The sequence below is a fragment of the Barbus barbus genome (assembly GCF_936440315.1).
Source record: "Barbus barbus genome assembly, chromosome: 11".
Taxonomy (NCBI): domain Eukaryota; kingdom Metazoa; phylum Chordata; class Actinopteri; order Cypriniformes; family Cyprinidae; genus Barbus; species Barbus barbus.
Window position 1 is genome coordinate 30,670,435 of NC_136739.1, and position 11,914 is coordinate 30,682,348.

General features: G+C 42.3%; 1 protein-coding gene across 2 annotated transcripts in view; it reads left to right on the forward strand.

Annotated features, from left to right (window-relative positions):
- LOC306877062 (interferon-induced helicase C domain-containing protein 1-like) overlaps window positions 1-11,627 on the forward strand; it is a 34,781-nt gene extending 23,154 nt beyond the window's left edge. For both annotated transcript variants that reach the window (XM_079428591.1, XM_079428592.1), the window contains exons 10-16: window positions 641-856; window positions 1,887-2,143; window positions 2,265-2,414; window positions 3,677-3,838; window positions 3,916-4,109; window positions 4,265-4,358; window positions 10,616-11,627. In XM_079428591.1, the coding sequence (XP_079284717.1) occupies window positions 641-856; window positions 1,887-2,143; window positions 2,265-2,414; window positions 3,677-3,838; window positions 3,916-4,109; window positions 4,265-4,358; window positions 10,616-10,816 (1,274 nt within the window). In that variant the 3' untranslated portion in view covers window positions 10,817-11,627. The remainder of the gene's footprint in view (window positions 1-640; window positions 857-1,886; window positions 2,144-2,264; window positions 2,415-3,676; window positions 3,839-3,915; window positions 4,110-4,264; window positions 4,359-10,615) is intronic.
- Window positions 11,628-11,914: the final 287 nt, after the last annotated feature.

Below are 11,914 nucleotides of genomic sequence, written 5' to 3' on the forward strand. Positions count from 1 at the left end.
AGTTATTTTAGTACTTCAAATTAAGTTAAGTGAAAATAAAAAATGCTACCTTGACAGCTAGCTGAAATAAAAAAAATTAAAATTTAAAATTAAACTTATTTTATGTCAGTTAATGTGTTTTTTTTTCCAAGTAATATATTTTATAGTTTTAGTTGCATTTTGAGTTAACAAATAAAGGATTTTGGGGTTTTTTCACCATAGATATTTGTAAGAAATATTTACCCAAAAACCAATCAGCTCTGAGACGAATCCCAACATTAAAGTATTTAACACAAAAATACGTAATTGAAAAATGGAGGAAAAACAAGCAAACAAAGTATATTAACTACTCATCTCATGATGCACTTCAAATAAAGTAACTTAAACATGATTGTTTAAAAATGACGTTGAAATTACATAAATTCAGAATTCAAGGTAAGCCTGTTTTAATTTTGATATTGCTATTTTTTTCTCTGTGGAGAAAAAGAATGGGATTTTTACTTGCGAATCCAGGAAAAAAAAAATGATGAATGCATGAAATTATTTAATAGTCCAATGAGTGGACTATAAATTAAAGGACCTTAATGGGCTCATCTTGTGGCCTAACAAGAGTTATATTGTTGACTCTTTATAAATATTGACTGTCTGTGTTGTTCACCAGCTGCTAAGGAGGAGAATCAGAAGAAGCGCGTGTGCGCCGAACATCTCCGCCAATACAACGAGGCTCTTCATCAGAGCAACACCATACGCATGTCAGACGCCTTCCGCTTCCTCGACAAATATCACAACGAAGAGCTCAAGACCAAATCCAGCCCCGATGAGGAAGGCACTGTTACAATCACAGACACGGAGCGATTCCTCTTCACTTTGTTCAAAGGTATCATAAAAACAGACACACAAAACAGAGTCGATGCTCTCTGGAATATAGTGGAAATAGTCTTTTATGGGGCTCCAGCGATTACATAAGCTGTTAATAAAATAAAAAAGCATGGAGCCAAGCGGTAGATTTATCACCATTTACTCATTCATCCTCATGTTGTTCCAATCCTGTATTATTTTCTTTAGTCCGTGAGATGCAACAGATGTCCAAGCACTTTTGATTAAAGTGGATGATGCTTTTTACCGTAAAGAAAACAAGCATGGAAACAACATGAGAGTATAGATTATATTATATAAATTATGCAGTATAGATATTGTTCAACTTATTTTAGTATATCCTATTATAGTTTAGTTTTATATTTTCTGTTTCTTTAAAATTTTTGGTAATTTTGTTGTGTCTTTGTAATTTATGTTTTAGTTTGTTATTTTTTATGTCTGTATAGTGTTTTTTTATATTGAGTCTTAGTTTCTAGCACTGTAGTATTATTTTAGTATTTAAACTAAGCAAAAATGAAAAATTTTACTGAAAATACTATCTGAAACAAAATAAGTTTGTATAAATAAATAAATAAATATTTTTCTTATTTACCAATAACAACCCTTTTGTTATCTAAAACGGTTCAAAACTGTAATTCTGTAATTGAAATAAAGCTAAAATAAAATAAAATAAATATTAGACAAAAATCCTAAACTTTAAAAAGCATTAAAAAAAAAATAGGAATGTTGCTTTGGCAACTAACTGAAATTAAATAAGTTTAAGCTAAAATAAAATAAAATGACTAAAACTAAAATAAAAAACAAAATTAAAGCTCAATAAAAATTACAAAAGCACATAATAAAATTAAAGTTAAACTAAAATTAAAATAGAAGAATATTCAACTGGTAATAACCCAAAAGCTATTCAAAATAATACTAAAACAACACTGTTTTGGATGAACTATTCCTTTAAAATGTGTCCAGACATGCTAAACATCTTGTTGAGTAATGCTGATTTACTGTTTGTATCGGTTTCTCTTAATATTCAACAGACAATAAAGCAAAGTTGCAGGATTTGATGGTAAAGCCACAGTATGAAAACAACAGTCTGGCCCAGCTGAAAACCAACATCCTGAAGGAATTCAGCACCAGAGAGAGAGCGAGAGGCATCATATTCACTCGGACCCGCCTCAGCGCCATCGCTCTCTGCCAGTGGATTCAAGAAAACCCCAAATTTGATGAAGTGGGAGTCAGTGCCAGTTATCTGATCGGCGGAGGAGATCAGAGCTTGGTGAAACCGATGACCGCTGTAAGTCACTCTCAAACTCAGGAACTAATGTGTCTGTTTCTGTATTCATTTAAATGATTGTTCCAGGTTGCATTAGTGGCATAAACTCAATTTTAATAAAATATTGGCCTGCCATTTCCAGGCAGAGCAGAAGGACGTGCTGAACAAGTTTCGTGACGGCCAGATCAATCTGCTAATAGCCACCACCGTAGCAGAAGAGGGTTTGGACATCGCCGAATGTAATTTCGTCATACGCTATTGCCTTGTGACCAATGAGATCGCCATGATTCAGGTGTGATTTTAGATTATTCCTCAACATGATGCTACCTGTTTCTAAGGGCTTGTAGTTTTTTGTTTTATTTGTTTCAATTAAATATTTTCTTTATATACACGCCATATGGCTCTCGGTCCGGTTTCATACGCCTCACATCTGCAGCACTTAAATGTAGCAGGAGCCAAACTAAAAGTTTTCAACATTCAATTTAAACAGACTAGCTAAAAATCTGTGGTCATCATTTTCAGAACAAGTAATAGGCAACTTCCAATGCCAATTTTTAAATAACCATAATCAAATGAAAAACTCAATGTAGTAATTTCCTGTATAGTTAGCCAACAGAAATATGGTCATTATGAGGCCAGATACAATTGCTTACACACGATAGTATAGTATAGTACTATAGTACAATATAGTACATAATGCATGAAATTTTATGTCATGAATGACAAAGTATATACACATACTTGTTAATACTGGTTGACTCATATGGGATTTTTTTAATGGCCAATGCAAATACCGAGTGTGGCCGATATATTGCTCTCGTATAATACAATTTATTTATAGCAAATCATGCATTTAATTTATTAATAAATGTAATAAAATACACAAGTTAGGTTTTTTTATTAGTCTCTTTTGCTTAACAATGCTGCATATATTTGATTTAAAATACAAGTAAAAACAGTAATATTGTGAAATATTATTTCATTTTAAAATAGCCATTTTCTATGCTAATATATTTTAAAATGTAATTTATTTCTGTGATCAAAGCTGAATTTTCAGCGTCATTCTTCCAGTCTTCAGTGTCACATGATCCTTCAGAAATCATTCTAATATACTGATTTGCTGCTCAAAAAAAACATTACCAATGATGACAACAGTCGTGCTGCTTCATATTTTTGTGGAAACTGATACATTTTTTTCCAGGATTCTTTGATGAAAAGAGTTTTTAAAAAACTGCATTTATTTAAAATACAAAGAATTTGTAACAATATAAAGGTCTTTACTGTCACTTTTGATCAATTTAGTGCATCCTTGCTGAATAAAAGTATCAATTTCTTTAAAAAGATAAATCCCAATGACCCCAAATTTTTGAAAAATGTTAAAATGGCCAGATTTTGGGAGATTCAGCCTGGTGCCTAATATATCAGTCTGTCATTACTTACTTGACAAATGAAGCCATCAGAGACTTGTTGTTGAGGTTATATTCTCATGCTGAAGTATCTGTTGTGATCAACATGAATGAAGAGGTAAGAAGTGCTGTTTTTCCCTCTCTGCAGGCCCGTGGTCGAGGAAGAGCAGAGGACAGTAGTTACACACTGGTGGCGGAGGCAGGATCTGGGGTGGCAGAGAGAGAGAGTGTTAACGAATACCGGGAGAAAATGATGAGCAAAGCCATCGCCAAAGTGTGCAAGATGAATCGAGCTGACTACGAGAAGAAAGTGAGAATCTACTTCAAAAAATACACTCCAATATACCTCATGTACTCTTAAAAGAAACATTATTTGGTATTGTGTAGATCAGAGAGTTTCAGATGCAGGCCATAATGGAGGAGAAGGTGAAGATAAAGAAGAAACAGCAGAAGGGAATGTTGAAGGAACCACCATCTAAAATCAGCCTGAGCTGCAGGCGGTGCAGTGTGTTTGTGTGCTCTGGAGAAGACATTGAGAAGATTGAGAACATGCACCATGTCAATGTCACTCCGCAATTTAGGTAAAAACCCACAGTCACAAATACTTTTTTTGTTTTGCCTTCACAGAAAATCCAGAAATATGCACACTGATGATACACATGATGTTTATCGTGCATGATGATGGTGGTGAAGACAGTAATAAATCAGTAAAAATAAATGTTGTTGATGTCTGCAGTAAGCTGTTTACTGTCCGAGAGAATGCATCACTACAGGAGCGACTCCTGGACTATGAGACCAATGGAGTCATTGCGTGCAAAAACTGCGGACAGGTGTGTGCTGACTTCAGCTCTTCCCTTTAAATAAACACTGTTTTACTGCATTACTGCTGAGCATAACAGTGGTTTGGCAAAATTCAGTTCGACTCGCTCTGCATTATAGGACCACAATAATGCAAAAACACTTATCTTAAAGGAATAATTGACCCCCAAAAAAAATTTTTCTGAAAATACACGCACTCCCAGGCCATTCAAGATGTAGAGGAGTTTGTTTCTTCATCAGATTTGGAGAAATGTAGCATTACATCATTTTCTCACCAATGGATGCTCTGCAGTGAATGGGTATGTCCGTCAGAATGAGAGTCCAAACAGCTGATAAAAACATCACAATCCACAAGTAATCCACACCACTCCAGTCCATTGGTTAAAGTCTTGAAGCAAAAAGCTGCGTGATTGTAAGAAACAAATCCACCATTAAGGTATTTTTAACTTAAAACTGTTGCTGTTGTTGTCCTTTATCCATATTTCTCTCTCCAGTGAAAAAGTTATCTCGTCTGAATCAGGACAGAAACATGCACTGATCAAGTACCGTTTACAAGCAAAAACAGTCCAAAAAAACATACCTAAACAAATATGTGTCAGAGTCACCGCAGTCTCCACCAACAACACTCACCAGATCCCAATCCCCTGATTTCTGATCACCACCACCTGTCAGCACTAATCAGCAGCACTGTATCCCTGCACTCCTCCCATTCACTCACTGTCTCAAACCTTCCATGTTGACTAACCTAACCCACTTACCTTTTGTCTACTTACCAGTTGCGCCAGTGTTCCTATCCCTGTTCTCCACCGTCTCCACGCTCCACGCTGTTACCACCGGATCCCCTGGAAAAGGAAAAAGTACATTCACTCTCAGATAAGCCCTAGAGACATTCCCATTCCCTGACTGCTTACCTGGACATTCTGCTCATCTCATTTCCCTCTGCTACTACTCAATAAACCTGTTGATTGTATTGCACTTACCGCTGTGTCCTGTGTCGATCTGCTGACAGAAGACCAGACCAGAACCGATGACTGGAGATGGAGTTCCCAAACCCCACCGCTGCGGATCCCCTCGAAGAGCTGGTCAGCGCTCTTCGAACAGCTGTCTCTCTGGTCACACACCCTCAGTCTGCCTCTCTGCCTCTGCCAGTCCCATGGCCATCGCTGCAAACTATTCGGGTGAGGCGGTTGAATGTAGCGGTTTTTAACTCCAAGTTTCACTCTACATAAAGATGCAATCCCATAAATTCTCCAGCGAACGGGCTAAAGTTGCCTTCCTGATCTCCCTGCTAACCGGACGGGCATTGCTCTGGGCACGAGCCATCTGGAACTCACAGCCCACTATTATTAACTCTTTCGATGCTTTCTCTTCCCACTTCAAGGAGGTCTTCAGCCTATCCACCGGCTCGCTCTCCATTGCCGACCAACTCATCCGCCTCTGTCAGGGAGATTCTTCGGCCAGTGACTATACTCTGCAGTTCCGGACTCTGGCGGCCTCGTGTGGATGGAACGAGGCAGCGCTACTCACTGCTTACCGTCAGGGCTTGGATCCACAGATCAGAGCCCAGATGGCGATCTACGATGACACTGTCGTTCTGGAGAGCTTTATGCAGAAAGCCGTTAAGATCTCCCAACATCTCACAGCTTGTCAGCCGGACATAACCGCTCATTCTCCGTCCTCACCAGCTGCCTGTCCTCCGGTACCAGAACCTATGCAAATGGATACTAATCGCCTCTCACGCACTGAGCGTGCTCGATGTCTCGCTGCGGGGCTGTGCCTCTACTGTGGAGTTCCGGGGCACTTCATTCGGGTGTGCCCCAATTTCATCTCACAAGCCCTCCTAAAACAGTTTGATTTACCCCGCCAGAGACAAGCCAAGCTGAAGATCGAGACCATACAGGGAAAACCGTTCGGGCATGGGCACATCAAGTTCCAGTCTCCGCCGATCACTCTGCAAGTAGGCTGTCTTCATCAGGAGAGGATTTCCTTTCTGGTAATGGAGGGACCCAACGTCGATATCATCCTGGGATGCCCCTGGCTATCTCAACATTCCCCCGAAGTCAGATGGGATACCAGCAAGGTCCTCCGATGGAGTAAATCCTGCATCCAAAACTGTCTCTCCAACATCCCTGTGCCCCTGGTTAGTAACCTGAAACTCCAAGTTCATTCCACCCTAGTGGAGAGCCCTGAACCTCCTGAGGTTCCGACGATCCCATCTGACTACCTGGCATTCCAGGATGTGTTCAGCAAACAGGCAGCCACAAAGTTACCACCGCACCGGCCATGGGATTGTGCTATCGACCTGCTGCTAGGTGCTATACTCCCCAAGGGTCGAGTGTACCCCCTGTCCATCCCGGAGCGGAAGGTGATGGAGGATTACATCAAGGAGGCTCTCAAACAACAGTTAATTTGCCCTTCCACCTCTCCGGCGGCCTCAACCTTCTTTGTGGGCAAGAAGGACGGAGGCTTGTGGCCCTGTACCAACTACCGGACCCTCAATGATCACACTGTCAAGCTCCCTTATCCTCTTCCCCTGGTCCTGGCCGCCCTCGAGGAACTCCGTGGGGCCCGTATCTTCTCGAAGCTGGACCTGTGACGAGTGGAAGACGGCGTTCATTACCCCCTCAGGCCACTGTGAATATCGGGTCATGCTGTATGGCCTTTCCAACTCTCCGTCCGTCTTCCAGGGGTTTATGAACGAGGTGTTCCGGGAGTTCCTCCACCGGTTTGTCATCGTGTACATAGACGATATCCTGATCTACTCCCGGAACCTGGCCGAACATCGTCATTACTTGATGCAGGTCCTACACCAACTCAGGAAACACCACCTCTACCTGAAGCTCGAGAAGTGTGAGTTCCACCGCCCCACAGTCCAGTTCCTCGGCTACATCCTCAGTGCGGATAGGATCCAGATGGACCAGGGGAAGGTCCAAGCCATCCGGGACTGGCCCCAGCCTCAGTCAGTAAAGTAACTTCAACGATTCCTCGGCTTCGCAAATTTCTATTGGAGGGTCATTCTGAACTTCAGTCTCCTCTCAGCCCCCCTCACTTCCATGCTCCGTCAGAAACCCAAGTCTCTGTCCCGGAACTCCGAAGCTTGAGCCACCTACAAAAAGCTCCAGGAGGCCTTCTGTACTGCTCACATCCCGAACCCCAACTCCCACTCATAGTGGAAGTGGATGCCGCCACCACCGGTGTGGGAACAGTGCTGTCTCAAGACCACGGCGAGCCTCCCAGACTCCACCCTTGCGCTTACTTCTCCAGGAAGCATTCCGCAGCGGAGCGGAACTACGGTATTGGAAATCGGGAGCTGCTCGCCATTAAACTGGTGCTGGAGGAATGGAGACACTGGCTGGAGAGAGCTCAACACCCCTTTACGGTCATCACCGACCACAAAAACCTGGAATATCTCCAAAGTGCTAAGAGGTTAAACCCCCGGCAGGCTCGCTGGGCCCTCTTCTTCACCCGGTTCCAGTTTTCCATCACATATCGACCCGGAGATAAGAATGTCAAGGCAGATTTCCTCTCACGTATCCATGCCCCCATAGAACCCTCCACACCTGAACCCATACTCCCTCCATCCGTCCTTGTGAGACCTGGTGGGCCCTGGATGAACACATCCGCATCACCTCCATCACCGAACCCGCTCTGCTGGGAGGCCCAGAGGGCAAAACCTACGTGCCCACCTCCTTGAGGACTTCCCTTCTGGGCTCCCTGCATGCTTACCCGGGCTCTGGACACCCAGGCAGCCAGCATACTCGCTCGCTCCTCCAAGCTCGGTACTGGTGGCCCAGTATGGCCCGGGATGTCTCCCAGTACGTTCATGGATGCTCAGTCTGTGCCATCTCCAAGACTCCACATCACTTACCCGCCAGAAAATTTGTCGCATTACCCATTCCACGTCACCGCTGGTCCCACGTCGGAGTCGACTTAGTCACAGATCTCCCCAAGTCAGAAGGTTATACCTGCATACTCGTTGCAGTTGACAGATTCTCCAAAGCCTGCAAGTTAATTCCCCTCAAGGTTTACCCACAGCCCTCGAAACAGCACAGGCCCTCTTCCATAATCTCTTCCGCACCTTCGGCATGCCGGAATATGTCGTCTCCGACCGGTTTGTCTCCCGTGTCTGGAAGGCATTCTTCAAACTCCTCGATGTCCCCGTCAGTCTCTCCTCAGGGTATCACCCCCAGACTAAAGGCCAAACTTAGTGGAAGATTCAAGAGATTGGGAGATATCTTCAGGCCTACTGTCATGACAACCAGCACAGCTGGAACCGCTTCCTTCCGTGGGCCAAGTATGCACAAAATTCCCTCAAGCAAACCACCACCGGTCTCACCCCTTTCCGGTGCATACTCGGCTACCAACCCCCTCTGTTTCCCTGGACAGAAGAGCCCTCCGATGTTCCAGTTGTCAACCACTGCTTCCGAGCGAGCGAGAGAGTTTGGGACTCATATCCAACTTCAGCAGGCAGTGTGGAGACACAAGACCTATGCAGATGCCCGTCGGTCTGCCACCCCCATCTATCATCCTGGAGATAAGCCGGAAGCTGAGTCCCCGCTGTATCGGTCCCTTTTCCATCGAGAGGCAGATTAATGAGGTCACCTTCCGTCTCCAACTCCCTGCACGGTATCGTATCCATCCAGCATTCCATGTCTCACTCCTCAAGCCTGTCTCTCCCTCTGTCACAGAACCCGACGAGCCTGCAGTACCTCCTCCTCTCGAAATCATCGAAAAGCCCCTAGTCTACAGGGTGCAGGACATCTTGGACTCTCGGCGACGGGGTGGTTGCCTGGAATATCTTATTGACTGGGAGGGACACGGGCCGGAGGAAAGATCCTGGGTGGCCGGGGACGATGTGCTGGATCCCTCCCTCCTGGCTGAGTTTCACCAGAACCACCCTGACCGTCCCGCACCCAGAGGCCGTAGCCGACCCCGTCGCCGTAATAGGGCGTCAGGAACCACCCCTGGAGGAGGGGGTACTGTCAGAGAGTCACCACAGTCACCACCAACGACACTCATCAGATCCCAATCCCCTGATTTCTGATCACCGCCACCTGTCAGCACTATATCCCTGCACTCCTCCCGTTCACTCACTGTCTGGTCTCAAACCTTCCATGTTGACTAACCTGACCCACTTACCTTTTGTCTACTTACCAGATGCTCCAGTGTTCCTATCTCTGTTCTCCACCACTCAAGTTCTCCACCATCTCCACGCTGAACTGTTACCTCCGGATCCCCTGGAAAAGGAAAAAGGACATTCACACTCAGATAAGCCCCTAGAGATATTGCCATTCCCCGCCTGCTTACCTGGACATTCTGCGCATCTCATTCCCCTCTGCTACTACTCAATAAACCTGTTGATTGTATTGCACTTACCTCTGTGTCCTGTGTCTATCTGCTGACAATATGTTGGTGGATTTCGATGTGAGAGAACAACAGGGGATGGATTTTCACTGGAGGAAGAGTTATTATGGATTATGGACTCCTATTTTGTCCTGAAGCAACAGTTTAAAGTCAAAAATGCTTTAATGATGGATTTGTTTCTTACAAACACACAGATTTTCACTTCAAAATATAACTGATGGACTGGAGTGATGTGGATTAGGCTACTTGTGGATTATTGTTATGTTTTTATCAACTGTTTGGACTCATTCTGACAGCACCCATTCACTGCAGAGGATCCATTGGTGAGCAAATTATGTAATGCCAAATTACTTCAAATCTGATTAAGAAACAAACCCATGTACATCTTGAACGGTCTGAGGGTGAGTACACTTTCACCAAATGTTCTTTTTGTGTGAGCTATTCCTTTAAGGTCTATAAAACAGTTTTTTTTTTTTAAAGCTATACTGTAAAGAAAAAAAAGTTTGTTTTTTTTTTACAAAAAAAGCCTCAATATTAAGGCTAGACAATATATTTATAAATATGTGATTAAAATATTATTAACATTATATATTATTCAATTATCTATGTATGATTATTCATTTATTATAAATAGAATTTCAGTATTTTTTAGACATTTAATAAGCAATATGTCTGCGTCATACAAGAAGTAAAATTTAGTTAAATAAAGACGTGTTAAAGGAGTGTTTTGCAAAGTCTTACAGTAAAGTTTCATGATGCCGTGCAATTTTATACAGATAACATAATTATCAAAAAATATATCGTAAAATATTTTGTATATCACCCAGCCTATACATCATACTGTGTGTATTTCCTTTAATATGCATTCATTTTAAATCTTATTTTTTGTCTCATTCCTGAGTAGCAATGGGGCTCAATGATGCTGTATAAGAGCATCGAGTGTCCCTGCCTCCATATCAAGAACTTTGTGGTCACGTACGGCTCCAAGAAGAAGACATTCAGCAAATGGAATGAGTTGCCCATAAAGTTCCCTGCGTTTGATTACACTCAACACGCCGATCTCCTCGTAGAGGACTCAGGGGAAGAAGACATGGAAACTGACTAAAAATAAAGAGCAGAAGATAGTCAATCTCATCTCTGACACAATCAATCAGATGTCATAACCTGTAAAATGATGCATCTACCAAGTCTATTCTATTGAAAGCAGTGGCACTTCTCAACATGATGTGGGTCAATGTAAGCTGTTATTTCTATCATTTATTTAATCTCAAGTGGCACTTTTGAAATTCTGATTCTAATGCACTTTTTCATCTCACAATTCTGAGTTTACATCTCGCAATTATTTTTTTCTGCAATGGCATAAAAAAAATTGACTTATTTCACAATTCTGACTTTTTTCCTAACAGTTTCAAGTGTATATCTCACAATTTTTCTTGCAAATGGGTGTTAACATCTCACAATTCTGACTTTATAGCTTGCAATTCTGATATTCCCCCAAATTGTGTACAGATTGTGAGAAAATGTGGTAATTTCAGCTTCAATTTTTTTTTTTTTTAATTCCTTAGCAGAAAAGGCCATTCATAGAAGTCGGAGGAAGGTCTTGTAATAAAGCACAAACAAGGGTTTGCATCAGCACCACTCATTAGCAAGCTACATTCACTAAAACGGCACTGAATTAAGTGATTTGGATTTATTTTCCAGTCAGGGCCTTTTAAATAAATGTTTTACACTGTAACATGTCATGCATGTGAAAGCACAGTGAGGCTGTGCAGTTGCAGTCTGTGACAAATACTGATTTTGTGTCTTGAGAGTTTCTTTATATTTAGATTTACCTCTAGAGAATACGGTACATTGTGCTATTTGGAGGAAATACATTAAAATGACCCTTTTTGTGTCATCTGTTTTCTCTTTCTCGCATGAACAGTCTTTGATTATGAATCATGCATTCACTGAAAAAAAAGAAAAAAAAAGAGATGGACCATCAGGGAAGAGTGTGACACACACTCTCTCACACACCTGTTCAGGTGTTCTCAGGAGGACACGGGTTCCCAGTGAGCAAACATCACCTGAGAAAACCTGTCAGGAAACTGGCACTCATTATGCTTGACAAGTCCTGAAGGCTCAACAAGTTTTTCCAGTGTACCTCCATAGCTGACAAGTGTTGATACATTCTTTAAACACATACGCAATCAATGCAAATTTG